Here is a 16,817-nt window from a genome sequence, read left to right on the forward strand (position 1 = left end):
TATACAGTTGACTAGTTAGATGGAAGACACATTATCAGCGTAAAGAAAAGGCAGTAAAAACATACCCACCCCTCCCCCCCCCCCCCAAAAAAAAAAAAATAAAGGAGAAATTCAATGTTGCAGTCCAGATTTCAATCATATGGCAACTTTTATTCCTGATGGAACCAGCCTTCATCATTGCTGTCACAATGCAATGTACACAGAAAGAATTCAAATACATGTGATAAGCATAGAGTACAGGGGATAATTATATTTATGCATTTTCTCCTAGATGTGATACAAGCACACAGATGAAAGTATGTAACCATTTTGTCTCAAGATTTTGTTGCATTTCTTACATGTCCATTTTTTCAGCAAAATTCATAACAAATGAAATTTGCCTCACTTGATCTTGATCTTGATCTAGAGTGACAAATTACTGCATACACCATATATTTAGTGAGTCTAATTTTTTTTTGCGAATCGGGACTTCCGGACAAATTCGCAGGTGGATACATTCGCGATTGTGTTCAGTACAGAACAAAGAATTGTATTTGTGCACGTCACATTCATGTCCGGATTAGAGTACATATTTTCGCGTGTTTTTAAATTCACGAATAGCACCCAACTTGTGAAATTTGCGAAAATAAAAACCTCAGAAAATATTTGGCATATACAGTAATCAAGTATGAATTTCAGATTTGAGAGTATACACACATACTCGGTGTATTTGCAGCATATATTTCAGCAGCCCACCTTTACTGTGAGATATCAGAATAACATGTACTCTTGTTGTTAAATGCAACATACAGTCTGCTCCATATCAGTGTGGTTAATGTCAAAAGTTCATGACACACGAAACTGTAATTTGCCCATGACCCACTTTTTGTGAATCATTTTTTTATTGGCTGCCACACTATACATTAGTGTGTCATACCACTTAACAATGTGTTAATGACATATCATTTAGTGCTCTTGATATCACGTTTGCTATCTTTGATTGTTCTTTGTTGTTAGCCGCTATCATCACTACCAACCTCAATTCAGAGCAACTGGACATGGCCAGCCAGCCTGGTAGTCACGGGGGAAAAAACAAACAAAAACAAAACAGAACAAAAATATGCTGAAGAGAATATATTCTGGGGGGCATTTCTTGAAGCGTTTTGGTCGGATATTTTTCTGACAAACTGTTTCAAGCTACTGAAATCCTTGCATCTGATTGGCTGAGAGCAAATTTGTCCGACAACTTTGTCGGACAAAATGCTTCATGAAATGCCCCCCTGGGGGCGTTTCATGAAGGAACTTGTCGGATAAAACGTCCGACAAGTCAATTATATCCGACAAGTTCAGAGAAATCAGCCAATCAGACTAAAGAATTTCTCAAAACTTGTCGGATATAATTGACTTGTCAGGGGGGTATTTCATGAAGCGTTTTGTCAGATATTTCGTCTGACAAAATGTTAAAAGCTACTGAAATCCTTGCATCTGATTGGCTGGAAGCAAATTTGTCCGACAAGTTGTCGGACAAAAATGCTTCATGAAATGCCCCCCTGGGGGTGTTTCATGAAACTTTTTGTTGGTGATTTACACCGACAACTGTTAAAAGCTACTGAAATCCTTGCGTCTGATTGGCTGATAGCAAATTTGTCGGTGAAAACCTCCGACAAACTCGTTGATGAAACGCCCCCCTGATATTTTATCTAACAAATTCCTTCATGAAATGCCCCCCTGATGTCACTTTACACTTGATGTATCTGAACATTTCAGGCATCTATAGTCACATTGAGAAGGGGGGGGTTGTTGTTTAATACAAAAAGTCATTCACTCTTTCTCTTTTCTGTTTTACACTTTATGTGACTTGTCTTGTGAGTGAAGGTATCCATCTATGCGCATATCATCATCACATATCTATGTGATCTTTTCTGTAGCTGTATACATTGTACGTACCAGGTACATCTTGAACAGCATTGCACCCCCCCCCCCCCCCCCCAAAAAAAAAAAAAATGCATAGATTTAAAAGCAAAACAAAAACAAAACACACCCCAGAGTTAACTGAAGGTAACCTGGGGGGCATTTCATGAAGCATTTTGGTCGGATATTTTTCTGACAAACTGTTACAAGCTACTGAAAACCTTGTATCTGATTGGCTGAGAGCAAATTTGTCTGACAACTTTGTCGGACAAAATGCTTCATGAAATACTCCCCTGATCTTCTGTATAGCCTCTTGCATCTAGACATTCTTCATATACCATATGTCCCCCCAAAAAAAATTACTTCAGGACCCTCCGCAGCAATGACTTTTAAAAAAAGTAAATCAAGTCAATCAATTTTTGGGTATGAAACAATAACTTTTATTACCCACATCTTACAGAAAACCTTATTTGATTTGCTTCAGTGGTCAAAGAGAAATGAAGATTTCCTTAAAAGCATGTCAGGAATCCCTTCCCTCCAACGTATGTCCATTTGTGTTCACACATTTTGCAGTTCCAAGAACATCAAAGTGCTATTTCTTTGTCACCACTTAACCAAATTGAATGGGGTTTTCTGCACAATATAGGGAAGATGTTATATTTTTAGACCCTGAAATCGCATTCAGACAGTCTAATCATATTGGAAGTTATCAATGCGAAAATCCGATTGTAATTTTTTTGGGGGACATACTGTAGATAACACTTCCATAGGCACACCCACTTTTGTGTTTCCTTGGTGACCTCAATAGCAAGACTTGACACTAAGTTTTTTTTTTGGTGGTATGACAATGAAATTTGGTCTCCTGATTGGGCCACCAACACATATCTTTCCTTAAAAAGTGGTGGCCGGCAACTATTTCTGGTGGCCCTGGGCCACTGGGACACTGATAGTGTCAAACCCCGAATAGACAGGTTTGAAAGTAACTTATGGTTGAATTCTTACCGTTCTGCATTCAAACATTGTCACAACTTTGACGACAAAGTAGAAAAATTAATCACTATATGGTAACTCAATGATTTTCATGAAGCAAAGTAGTAGTGCACTGCTTAATCGATAAATGCATCAAAGCAGAGACAAAAAAAAAGAAATCTCTTTTATTTCGATTTTCATTCAACATCGATAAACATATTTGTGTAACTAAACAAAAACAAGGTACTGATAGAAGGTTCTATACATATTTACAAATTTTCTTCATGTACAATCCAATATGTACAACCATTATTTTGGGTCGGTAGCTGGTAATAGGGTTATTTTGCATTTCATGTGCAATTCTTTTTAAGGTGCTGATATTTCAAAAATGCATACACATATTTCATGTGGAAGTCATCTGCACTTGGGATATATGCATTTTGTAAATTGGCAAACTTGATGACATCAACATGAAATTCCTTTGATTATCATTTACCCCCCCCCCCCCCCCGCCCCCATTTGATGACCAATCACAGAGATAGATATTTATAACTTTTGTATGCTTTGATGTGATTTGACTAGGCCAAGAATATGCTGAAAATTGGAGGTCACACCGAACAAGAGAATGTGTACTATGTGTGTTAAAGATGTACAGTGCATCATATAAGAATGAACATTAATCACATATCTTTTCTTCTTTTTCTTTTTTTGCCCCTTTGATTGCACTTAGTGTAAGAGTACAGAACACCGTACACCTTGAACAGCTCACAACACTTTTGCATTGGCAGTATTTGATATGATTTCTGGTCACAAGTGTTCTAACATCGTGGTGCAAATGGTGTTCTCACTGTAACTACACACACAATCATTTTCTACATTTTTGGACCGGTCGGCACATACACTCAAATCAGTATTCAGTAAGTATATAAATATCAGTATTCTCAAGGAGAATGTAAACCCAATAAACATGCACATGTGAGCTGAGTGAATGCTGTAATATTAATACAACACACCAGTGAAGTTTGAGAGAAAAGGTATTTCCGTTCAAAAGTTATGAATTGTTTAAATTTTGGTGCCGCCATTGCTGCATGAGAAGACTACATCAGTTTGAGACGTCACAAACGGACAACAATATAAAGAAAATATAAAGAGAATTCAGCATATTTTCATTTTCTAGTATTATGAAAAAGCACTTGACTTACCTCTTTAAGAAAACAGAAAGAATTATCTCACCCTCAACACATGTCATTATCAAGAGGAGGAAATTTGTACTTTTCATTAAAAAAAATAACATTTTGTAGAGTTTTCTTTGTATCTTTTTGATCTGGCTGTATGTATGCAACATCACAAACTGTTGTAGTCTTCGCATCAAGAAATGGTGGCACTGCAACTTCAAAAATTCATAACTTTTGAATGTACTGCCAGAATTTGTTTCACTGATGTGTTCCACAATATTGCCACATTTACTTTATCCATTAAATCATATATATCTAGGTTTAATTCCCTTTAAAGAACTACATGTGATGTTCAGCAAAATATTTCTTCTAGGGACCCACACTGCTGTTTAGAGATTTGACACTTTCTCATAGATAGTCTCTGAAATTTTTCAAATTTCTAATTATAAAAAAGAAGAAGAAAATACAAGAATTTCCAGTTCTTCTCTGTCTCCTTTTGACATTTATACTGGCACATTCAAACATCGGACATTTCATGCCCAAATTGGCAACGCCATTCTGACACTGTTGATAGCAATACACATATCAACAAAAACAAAACAAGGAACAATGGAAGAAACCTGATCTTCTGTACAATGACCATTCAACAACAGCAACAATAACAACAACTCTGAATGTTTTCTCTCACTATATCTCATGTCAGGAAAATATAAGTTCTGGCAACGGTACAAGTAGTCAACACAACTGAAGACATATGTGTATGAACTGCTTCGAAAAGCACATATATTCAATGGATGCGGACAAGCAAATTACCAAAAAAAAAAAAATGCAATGATTTGATTGCTAAAATAAAGAATTTGTAACAAATTTGTATTCTACGGCGAATCATCTCTGATGAAATTGAATCACAAAAGGGAAAGCTTTGGTTTCATGGTTTCTGACAATTAACAAAGGGCTGACAATAATCCTCACAGATAATGGTTGCGTACATTAATCCTCTTAAAGCCAGAAAGTCTTTACTTGTTCAAAAAATCGTCACACAGAGAAGTGCCAAAACTTCTAACAGTACATCAAGCAATATCTCGTAAGTATGTGAGTGACATCATGAATCTTAGCTACAGGCATATTCATCTTTAGCATTCTTTAGATAGATGGACTCTGATTGGTCCAAAAATTAACAGAGGATCATAGCACACCAGAGTATGAATTTGAGATTTTTATAAAACCACTAGACAAATGCATTTGGTTAATTGGAGCTGAGTGAATCAAAGTAGAGGAAAGATGAAGCAAAGTAACAGCTTATGATCTGAATGAGTAATTAATCCCAAATTATTCTTATTGACTCCTTGAATTTCTGTCTAGTCATTTAGCCACCAATCTTGCTGGTGTAGAAGTATGCAAGGTGGAACATAACACATTAAGGGCTTTAAAAGCACATATTCCATGTACACACCTGATTTCATTCTTTTAAATCAAATAATAGTCCATTAAAGTGTACATCTACACACACTTTTCACAGGGACAGGGTGAATGTTGCAAGAAGCGACACTTACGATTGAAATAAGATTTGTAAGTCTGAAAATTTAGTTCCTGGATAGTGACGTTACCTTTTCATTTCATTACGACACGTATCTTTCTGCGTCAAAGGGCCACAGATTATGTCCATTTGATAATTCTTCCAAGTATCCGATACTTGGTAATACAAGAAAAATAAAGGTTGAACTTTCTGATTACCGACTCTCATCTTAACTTCAAAAGCATTTCAAATATTTGGTGCTAAAAAAAAAAAGGGAATTTAAAAGTCCTAGAATACTGAATACATGGTCACTACAGGTGGGTACAACAGCTTCTCGAGGCTGCATAAATTTTGCTGATCCTTGTGAGAAAACAAACATTTCTAATTTTCTGTTCAATAGTACTTAAAATGCTATTTCTTCCCAAGAATTTTCTTCCACTCTGTCACCATTTCTATCTTCATTCTGTGGTAAGCTGCACACCATCCAGTACGACGAGAAAAATGATAATGCTCCTTTCGCGCAATTCACACACAGATAAACAAACACACACACACACATGAATAGAATTCTACATATTGTTATCTGAGACACTGTCTCGGAGAGCTAGCTACCTTGCCCCCTCGCAGCTTCCTGTCCATCAACGAGAGGCTGCCAACACTCTCCTGAAATGAACCAAGAGAAAGAGAAGGGCGAGTTCAACAGGAGGATTACAGCATGCCAACAGAGCTTGGGGTTTCTTCCGTTTCATCCATAGAGAATCCAAGGTTACAAAAACATCGAATAGCAAATCATCGCCTAGTGAATAAAGAATTTGGCCTGGATGTTGCATTTGCTACAGTAAGTAGCAGGTACTGCAAAACCAGAAATTTTTGTGTGCATGAATTTTGCAACATGCTAAGATTCGCGAGGCGCCATGAAAGTAAAATGCATGTGAAAGTGTTTGTCTACAAAAAGCATCGAATGCCAGTGGCGCTTCACAAACTTTTGGGCCGCAAAAAAGGCCGTCGGCTCCAATTCGCGAGAGTTTCGTGCCACAAATGTGTCTGGTTCTACAGTAACGAGTTCGACAGCATGGGATTTGAAAATCTAGACAGGCTGACAAAACAATGTTATCTGGGCCCCGTTTTATCAAAAGATATTGATTTTGAATTTCCTTAACACACAGGCTGCCATAGACTTATCACTGAAATAAACTATATAAACTCTTCATAAAACAGGGCCCTGATGACATAATGGAGATCTGATTTGCACAACTGAGATGATCAAGGACAGGAAAACTGGCACGCCTCTGAACTAGTTCCCTTCCCCTATGAAAAAAACATCTTCATCAGACTGCGATATAACAAGGCCTTGATCACATGATCACAACCTCAAGTTGCCACTTTCACTACAGTGCAGAGCTACATACATCATGCAGCTGCAGGAGTGGTCTCCGATGTGATCCTCAGCTTGACACACTCATGAACCCAAAGTATGTGCCAACTACTGTAAGTGTTGCATAATCATCATTTCGGTCATGCGAATAAAGGCTGACTTTTGTATTTGCCGTTGGGAGTTGCAAAGTTCAATCACTTTGTTTGACCTCGTGAAATGTGAGATGCACAAATTCAATACCGCTACCTTCAGAGTAGCAGCGGTAGTTATTGAAATCTACAGGTTGGATGTAAACTTAGCCAGTTTCATAATGTCAGTGACATGGTGCCTGCTTTACCATTGGAAAGTGAAATGACCGCAAAACATCTCGTGAAAAGTCAACGGCCATTAAGAAAAACCCTGCTTATTTGCCTGTACATGGCCTCTGACAAGTCAACCATAGCCTACATTGTATAAGATGCCCTTTCCCGCCACAGGTGGCTACATTGGCAATACTATTTTACAAGATGATGCACATGGTATTACTGCTAATGGTTTTCCCTCTCCAAGACCACATTAATGATGCATCCAGATTTATGATGTTTCTGGCCCAACTCTTTGTGACATTTTCTTCACTTCAGTCGATCCTTATACTTCTTCAAAAGGAGTTATTGTGAATACTTTCATTACTGGATGATTTGGCATGAAGTTCACTTGGTAAGTCTACACAGGACTTGGAGAATAAAATGGATCAATTTTCTCGGAGCTATGCACATAGCAAGTTTGGGTTTATAAATACATTTTCTGTTGAATGTACTGTAAAACGAGGAATGTTCGCGAGCATTTTAATATTGCAAATTTTGCGAGAGCCAAGATTCGCAAAATTAAAATGCACGCTAAAGATCTTGTCTACACTATGTGCATTGAATGTTAGAGGTAACTCGCAAAAATTTCATGCCACGAAAAAGGCCGTCAGCTCCAATTCGCGAAAATTTCATGCCGCGAAAATATTGTGTTTTACACTACTCACCCTCTTCAGTGCTCCCACAACGCCTCCACCAGATTTCTTGCCCCCTCTGCCTTCGCCCTCCACCTGTTAGGGGAAACCAAACCAGTGGCACTTACATGTTTAACACAAACATGAGGACCTGTTTCTAATAAGCATGTTCAAATACATGTTTCGTGCCAACTTAGTGAATCTAGTAAATCTGAATGCAGACTTAAATTGTGTTTCTTGACTCGCGTTTGGCATATCATACATCACAGGTGTTTCCCAATGAGATTATGCTGAATTCTGAGTGTTCACTTGCAGTCTGAAGAGTTTGACCTTTGACATACAATTGAGGAAGTAGGGCTTAGCTTGACCTTGTGCATTCCACCGTCAGAGGGTAAGCACAATCGTACATACACTAGTTGGATGTAAGTGTATCAAGGATTGTGTGTTTGCTTGACTTTAAGATCAAGTTAGTGACACAGCTGTTGAATAGAATGCAATCTATGGTTTGCAGTCAACAAGGAAACTCATTTTAATACGTGTCTCAACACTCCAGAAACCATTCGTTTGTTTTGAAACATTTTTCAGGAATGTGATAACATTTGAAGTTCAGAGTAGATATGAAATCCACAGAGAGTTATCAAATCTTGATGATGTTAATCAATCCTCTGTCTCAGAGAATAGCAGCTGCACTCTGATGAACACACAGCTCAAGCCAGGATTTGCAATCAACATTCAGCCCCACTCTTACTGGTTCTCTCACAGTATATCCTCTCTAAATAACCAGACAATAAATACCAAGACATTGTGCATTACTGCCACGGCTGGTATCTCAAAAACCCACACCAGTCCTCTTACTGATACTCAAGCTGCCACGATGCCTCACCGTACCTTTGCTCGTCGTTTCATTTGCAAAGCTTCCTCTCGTCTGGTTTGCAGAAAACCCTGCCACATCACAACGTTCAAAATGATTATCTACGCTCAAATGCTCGACAGAATGAGATTCACACTCGAGTACATGGCCAACAAGTCTAGCACCACTTCTATTTGCTTTCCCCTAAGTGGATTAATAAGAAACTTTAGTTTTGAAAACAGATGTTCTTCGCACCCCTGTCCCAGTTTTCACATGGGGGAAAAAAAAAGATCATGTATTGGTACCGCAGGACAAATCTGAAGAGGTACATACTTGATGGGTTGCGGTCAAGCTCCATTCAAAGAAAATGTTTAGCGAGAGAGTAATCGTGAACAAAACTGAAAATACTGCTTCCAATTTTTTTTTCTCCCCATCACTTGTTATCCTTATGTCAGGTCCAGCCAAGTGTCCTGGGCTTGTAATGAGAACCTTAGTTTCACTTTCAATAGCTTCCTATGCAGTGGCATGGAATAAGATGAGGCCACCCTGACAAAAACAAGCGACACACTCACTTGGCTATCAGAGTGTGGACAGAAATAGATCTACGTGACACTTGATTCTAAATGCAAGCAGAAAAAAAAATCAATTAAAAAAATACCTGCGCACAAACACACACACACACACACACACATACACATCAAACACACAAACTGAGCCATGCTAAAAAGTGGAAAATGTATAGTTGCATCAAAGACAACTTGCACCATTTGTAGTATCAGCCACTCCTTCTAATACGGGTGGTTTTACAAAAACTTACAGGAGGATCATCGTTGCTATAAAGGGCTCCAATGTCTTTTTGCAGAATTGCATATACTGGTACATTACTCAGACTGCCAGAAAACAGTGCTACTGCTGTGTAACGCAATCCATTGGCTGGTCTTGTAAATCTTATGATAACAATACATACTCAACCCGTCAAGTGCCCAGGCACCAATCTTTAACTTGGAAAGCTAGTCCACTAGTATTCAGTAATCCTTGTAAACTTAACCTAGTTGTAAAGTTAGCAAGCCCATTCAGGTGTAGCAATGTGCCTCAGTCCAACAGGATGGCCATGGTGACACAATATGTATTATGGGGACAAGGTAATCTCTATTCATTGGAAATTAGTTTTGAGACACCTGCCCCGATTGGCAAAGGGTTAAAGAAAGCCCTCCAACCTGCTTACCTATCAACAAAGGAAGCACAGTGAATAAGGGTTAAAAAGAGTCCCAACTATGCTCTGGAGGTCAGTATGCCAACTTTTTCACCGAGTTTCCAGGTTGTTTTCACAGGGTGAATATTTAATGATCTATATTAACTGTAATGATGACTTCTGTCACTAATACCCGCTGACCCAAAAGCTCAACAAAGAGCACTGTAAGAAATGACGATCATCCTCTATCAAGGTGGTAGAGTTGTGGCCACCCTATGCAGCATCTTAGAGAGCAAATGGGGAAATTCCCCGCCCCTCTCCTCTCTTTTTTGTATTTCCTGTTTTGCTCCCCCTATGGCCATCTGCAAAATACCTCAGTCAACAAAAAGTGGCAATTTCTTGGAAATTTGATAACAGCATTTTTATCTGACAAGCTAAAGCTACGTAAATGCTTGCATTGATTATCAACCTTGTCCTACATACCGTAATGTAATCCCTTTATTGTATGCTTGTTTGTTTTTTTACTCACCACCATCAAAGTTAATAAGTGATTAAAGAGAGTTAAAGAGCGAGTGAAGGAGTGACTCACACTTTTTCTTTTTCGTCCCCTCCTGGATGGCAATGTTTCTGAGTCACTATTGGACTGGAAAGATATAAAGCAAAGCAAAACAATTAAGACAAAACTTTATTTTCCACATATCAAAGTCACAAAGTTCGCATGAGTTTACTTGCTTATAATATCTGGAATTCAACAATTCATTACAACCTTGCCTGATATAAATCTTATGTTGAGAGCTAGTATGAATCTCTCCATATTTCTATGTATCATTACATCAATCCCTATGTTCTTTCATCTTTTATTTATGCATAAAAGGCATTAGGCATAATATATGCATAAAAGGCATATAAGTGCATGATAGCATTTCTACAGTCATAGATAGCATAAAGGTTCATTTGATAAAGGCAAATCTTTCTGGATACAAACCAATGTGTAACATACAGTGCACGATCTCAGTATTTCTTTTTTCCAGACAGTCATACATAAATGAATTGAAATTTATAGATACTCTTTACAAAGCAGGTCTTTCAGTTCTTTTAAAATTTGTTCTAATTTCTTTCAACTAAATTTAGACCAAAGGGTATGGCACAGGAAATAGAGGACTGCAGAATCAGAGTTTCCACAAGTCATTCATTTACAAACATATGTGGAAGACAGGCTAAAGTCAAGGCTAACATTTGCATATATATTCAGGTTTTTCCCATTACCAACTTTGTAACTTTGCCTGCACAAGGTTATTCACAAAAAAATCATGGTGCACTTGCGAGCGCCTTATCACGTAATATCTTGAAGTCATCTTATTGATGATGGAGTGGTTCGCTACCTGTTCGTCCGATTCCTCGTCCTCCTCCCTCATGCACTTGGGGCACTCCCAGCTGTTCCGCAGGTCCTCGTTGATGATGCCCTCCTCCTCGTAACCCTGGAGACGGAGGCAGGCCGGGTGGGCGATGTCCCCGCACTGGTGGCACTCCATCAGCGAGGTGTTGCCCTCCGTATCGCAGTCCTCCTGTTGGCAGACCGAGCAGTTGGATTTGCTCGGCAGGATGGGCTGCGGGGGAACAGCAGAGCCGTGAAGCAGAGGCAGAAGCAAGAGAATGAATGAATGGAAGGAAGGAAGGAAGGTATATACACAAGGAATGACACTACCAGATTTGCAAGTGACAAGTTACCATGAAACTGCTTTTTTCAACCAATAAGTCCTTGGGGACTTTGGCTGCAGAAATCATCACTTTAACATCATTAGATTTGCAACTCAAAATTTTACCAAACTGTATTCATTGCAAAGAAAATTAAATAAGATGGTTAAATTCATTAAAGTAGAAAGAATTTTCTTATAAAAATGCCAGTTTGAGAGAGAAACAGACATTTTATATATAACCCACAGTATTGCAACTTCAAAAATGGGTTCAAGACTTAGCGACTATGGCCTTTTAAAAATTCTGCACCTGGAATGTGCAATTATGTTTGAACAACAAAGGGCTTAAATGAAAGGTGTTTTTTTTTTCTTTCCTTCCTATAAAACAATAATAAATAATGAATATCAAAAATGATAATACAAAGAAACAGCTCCAAACCTAAGGAATATAGTATAATGAGTGAAAAAAAAAAAGCATTGGAGAGAAATCAGAGGTCAATGAAAATTGGAGTAAATTTTAACAAAATCGTATGGATTTAACATAATATGATTTAACAAAATCGTATGGATTGCACAACTATCCAACTGTCAGAAGGTCATCAATGTAGGTGTGTGTGTGTGTGTGTGTGTGTGTGTGATGGGGGGAGGGGGGGGGGGTGGACCTTGACATGCTAAATGTTAAACAGGAGGATCTTAAAAGTGCCAGTGACGAGAGCCCCACTGAGGAAATTTTTTATTATTATCACTGCTTACCGACAGACACTGCCGCATGATGCACGTCTGCTTCATCCGGCCCGGACCGCCAAACTTCTTCATGTCCCGGCAGAAGTTGCACTTGCCGCACTCCGGTCGCGTGCAGTTGGCGCACTTCTTGCACCGCGAGCGGCGCTTCCGGCTCTTCAGCATGGCCTTCTTGCTTGGCGGTCTGTGGTGGTGCACCGGCTTCAGTTTCAGCGGACGTATCTGTGTGTTTGTATGTGTGTGTGTTGGGCAAAGCAGCAAAGGAAAGTGTGATATTGACTACAAATTTCCCCACACCCACATGTAATGGTAGGTACATTAGCACACTTTTTATCAGTATACTTTCCCTCAAGAAGCGCAAAGAAGTGGCCCATACTTCAATAGGGGTGGAGCAAAAGTCATCTTCTCCACGAATCACAGACTTACGGACTACCCCAAGATTACCACATACACAAATATGTTTCTTTCCTGATCAAAAGTACTATGACATCTTGAAAAAACAAACAAACAAACAACTATGTAATCTGACTCACAAAGATCATTTGGGTTTTTAGAAAGAACACTTGAAAGTCATGGGACATTGCATAGTATTAAAGGTCATCTTAACACTTACACTTATCCATTCAGATGTGCATAGTTGAATGGAGATACCATAGTCTGATCCACTTTTACATTTTCTACATCACCATGTCCACTAATCACATTAACTGATCACATCAAAAATTTTATGTTACCAGTGACACGTGAACCAAATCATGTATAAACTGTAAAAAACAAACAAACAAACATACAAACATAACACACACACTCAATGGGATTAAATCAACAAAATAAAATCAGAGGATGGATGTGATACTGGTCTCACCTTTCGAGGCGGGTCTGGCCACTTGACCACTGGCACCCCGGTCACACCCTTGGCGGGGTCATCATATTGGTGTACCTCAAGCATCTCCTGTATGGGGACACAGAAGGACCAGTGTTTCAGTTGTTGCTTTGGCAACTGCAATTAATGTCACTTGTAATGGCTGCATTTCTCTTCATAAACTGAAGCCCTGGCCAGTTGACAATGAGCTTCATGCAGGTATTTAGGTTGTACAACCATGCACAGGATGCCCAAACTTTACTACCACAGACCTTCATGTTGTAGCAATGTTGTAAAAGCTTTAAAAAACTGTCAGCCAAAGGTATTTCTTACGTAAGTAGTGAGGTTAGGCAAGATGAACTGCACTACAGAAGATTCTACCTGAAAAACAGTTGCTTGAGGCCCAAATACTACAGCGAACTCAATTTTGTTGGGTGATTCAGGCTTACTTGTTTCCCTACTGGGTAAATACTTTGTGTAGTGTGCAGTGTGTGTTGCCCTGTGTTATGGCATTGCCATCGAGTGCATCAACTGAAGAGGCAATATGAGTGCTGAATAGTTTAGGATTAGTTTAGGAAGTTAGAGTACATTTCATGTGTGCTTCCCCCACACACTATGTGATTTGACTTAAATGCGCTTTCTATACCTGACGAGTTTTGTTAAATTACTTTATCTAAGTAAGACATATGTTTTCTTGTTACACACTTTTATTTGAAAGTGACTTGCAGATTTGTAATAAGCTTCTACAACTTTGATCAAAGAATTTGAACATAAGATATCCCAACATTAATTCAATTTTTTAAATTGTGCAAATGAGGATGTGCACTTTTATCTGCTCACTGTGTTTCATATGGCTGTTCTTAAAGTTATGAACAACTTACGAGCGACTGGTGATCAGTTTGGATGTGCTATACTTATCAGAATTTCAATAGTTCAGCACAAGAACTGATCACCAGTCGCTCGTAAGTCGTTTGTAACTTTAAGAACAGCTTTACGAAACACCCCCCAGGTAAGATTTTGTTTCAGTTCATTCTCATTTCTCTGCAGGTGAACCATAACCCTTTGACCCATCTGACCTCACACACCGTCTGACCTCACTCACCTTGGCATCCTCAAGAAGTTTGTCTGGATCCTCGATGAGGTCTGGAACCTGGCGTCGGCTCCTTGGTAGCTCGCTCAGGAACTCCACCAGGTTGATGAGCCCCTCCATCTCCGCCCAGCATAGGTGGATGTGCTCCTTGACCTTCTCCGACGGCTCCCCCTCTTCCTCCTTGGGCTCCGCCTTCACCGCCTCCTCCTTCTTCACATCCTCCGCGCAGGCTTTCCGTGGCGTCGGAATCTCGTCCGAGGTGTCGAGGTCCATCTTCTGTCCGGATGCTAGCGACTTGAGAATGGCATCTGACATCTCATCCTCGTCTTCCACGTTCAGGTTGCCACGGAAATCGCCGTTCTCGCTGGTCTCATCCTCCTCCTCCTCTTCCTCTTTGGCATTGCTATAGTCATATCGAACCATACCATTGGCATTTGTTCCGTTTGTATTATCGGGGTCGTTCCTGTGGAGGTTTTTGGCACAGTCTGGCAACTTGATGTGGGCTCTGCCCATCAGGGCCTCCACGTACTGGGCAAGGGCATACCAGTGAATCTCAAAGAAAAACGGGTAGCGGAACTTAGCTGGAACCTGCAAATGACAAAAAGGAGCAAGCAGATTTATGGAATCAGTTACAACGTCAAAGACAGAGCAAACAGCAGTTAATTCAGAAAGCCAAATATCAAAATGGACCAACCCAAATGATTCTAAGAATAAAAAACTGTTGCTTACTTCACTTTTATGGCAAATCGTGTCATGCCATGTGAAACAGATCATATTTACCCCCCCCCTTTTTTTGTTTTCCTGTCTGACAATGACAATGTCGTCTCTATTGACCTGTTCACTATCTGTTGATAAGTTTTGAAAATCTAACACCACATAGTTTAGCATTCAGTGAGTTTGAGATGAGACCCACCCTTGACCTGCAAGGAGAACCATTCTAGATTTCTAAGGAGACCTACCTCCACCTGCAAGGAAACTCATCCTGGGCCCAGTTTTATCAAGATAAAGTTACTGTCGATTGTGAAATCAATGATAACTTGGATCGACTTAACCCTAACTAGGCCGGGGAGGGGGGCCTCCGAGGCCCCCCCCTCGACGTTTCGCGCGATGTATCGCTATCGCGAGAAGCTATCGCCGCGACGTTTCATGACTTTTTTCTTTCGAGTCTCTCGCATCTTTTGAGACCAAATTTGCGATGCCCGGGTGCGCGGTTCCGAAGTTGTGCATCAATATGCACATGCATGTCAGACCAAAAATTGCTCAAAAACGTGAATTTGTGTACAATTTCATAAAAGCATGATTATTTTGTGGTTTTATTGATTAAAATCAATTACTAACGCATTTTCTTGTTTGGAACAATGTCACGGACAAATTTCATTGAAAAAACAATGAAAAACATAAAGTCGAAAAAACAAAGAAATACATAGGAAATTCAAAAAACAATAAAATACTTAGGAAATTCTTTCTGATTGCGCAATTTTTTTCTCGTACATTTGCTAAGGACACTAAAAAGAATATTTACACAAAAATGTGCCTGTTTTGAGCTTTATTTAGTGATTTATGCCAAACTGTCTGATTTCATGCATCATTATGCATAAATTAGCATAATTTAGTGTAAATGATAATTTTTGAAAAAATTAACTTCATGGTACTTTAGATTACATCATAGGCAATGCATGTGCCAATTTTCGTCGGGGTCGCGCGGTCGACGGCCGAGATCCGGGGGGGGGGCCTGAGGCCCCCCCCCCCCCGACTCTATCATCTACCTAAATAGCCCGGCCTAGTTAGGGTTAAAATCGGCTATAACCTAGTTAGGGTTAAAATCGGCTATAACCTTCAATCGACTTTAAGTTTCCATTTTTACAAAGAGACTTAATAGTCGATAATAGTTAAAGCTGATCACCATGACTTATTGTTAATTTAGTCAAAATAAAAAAACAAAGGACGAGGCTGGTTTCTGTTACTGGCTGCAATACATAAAAGAAATTAACGTTCATGATTGTTTGCCACGGCTACGGAGGCATAGTCTGCTAGCGCGCCACAGTAGCGCTACAGCAGCTGCAATTACGTATGTTTGTAGCAGAACCACAAAATACGCCGTTTTGTGTTGTATTGAAGAAAGTAGGTCAACAAAAATCTGCATACAAGCGTGATAATGATACACAATACCAAAGATCCTACAACCTATGTAGGATCTTTGACAATACTACATAGTATTCATTGACGTGAATAATCTGTAACAGAGGATTTCTGCAGTGGGACTGAAGGTGAAGGTCGTGCATGCATTGTTTCAAGTCTTGTGTGTCAAGATTTTGGAAACGTGTGAGAGTGAGGTGACCTAGCTTTTTTTATAGCTACAGCGCAGGTCGGCTTTGCAAAGAATAGACCACGAGTCTACATGTCGAAATTCCAGACCACAGGACTAGTACTGTAGTATGAGGCCTATAAACGACACGCTGTAACATTAGGCCTAACGTTAGATAGATC

At 39.4% G+C, this 16,817-nt stretch overlaps 1 protein-coding gene across 1 annotated transcript in view; it reads right to left on the reverse strand.

Annotated features, from left to right (window-relative positions):
• Positions 1–16,817, reverse strand: part of LOC139726296 (lysine-specific demethylase 2B-like) — a 39,108-nt gene that overhangs the window by 3,296 nt on the left and 18,995 nt on the right. Inside the window, exons 10-16 of the mRNA XM_071637364.1 lie at positions 14,343–14,918; positions 13,244–13,330; positions 12,391–12,600; positions 11,326–11,550; positions 10,533–10,586; positions 7,935–7,997; positions 6,163–6,213 (exon numbers count right to left, since the gene is read on the reverse strand). Coding sequence (XP_071493465.1) covers positions 6,163–6,213; positions 7,935–7,997; positions 10,533–10,586; positions 11,326–11,550; positions 12,391–12,600; positions 13,244–13,330; positions 14,343–14,918 — 1,266 coding nt within the window. The remainder of the gene's footprint in view (positions 1–6,162; positions 6,214–7,934; positions 7,998–10,532; positions 10,587–11,325; positions 11,551–12,390; positions 12,601–13,243; positions 13,331–14,342; positions 14,919–16,817) is intronic.

Source organism: Diadema antillarum, unplaced genomic scaffold, assembly GCF_040938485.1.
Source record: "Diadema antillarum isolate AM-2024a unplaced genomic scaffold, OU_Dant_1.0 seq00000082_RagTag, whole genome shotgun sequence".
Taxonomy (NCBI): Eukaryota; Metazoa; Echinodermata; class Echinoidea; order Diadematoida; family Diadematidae; genus Diadema; species Diadema antillarum.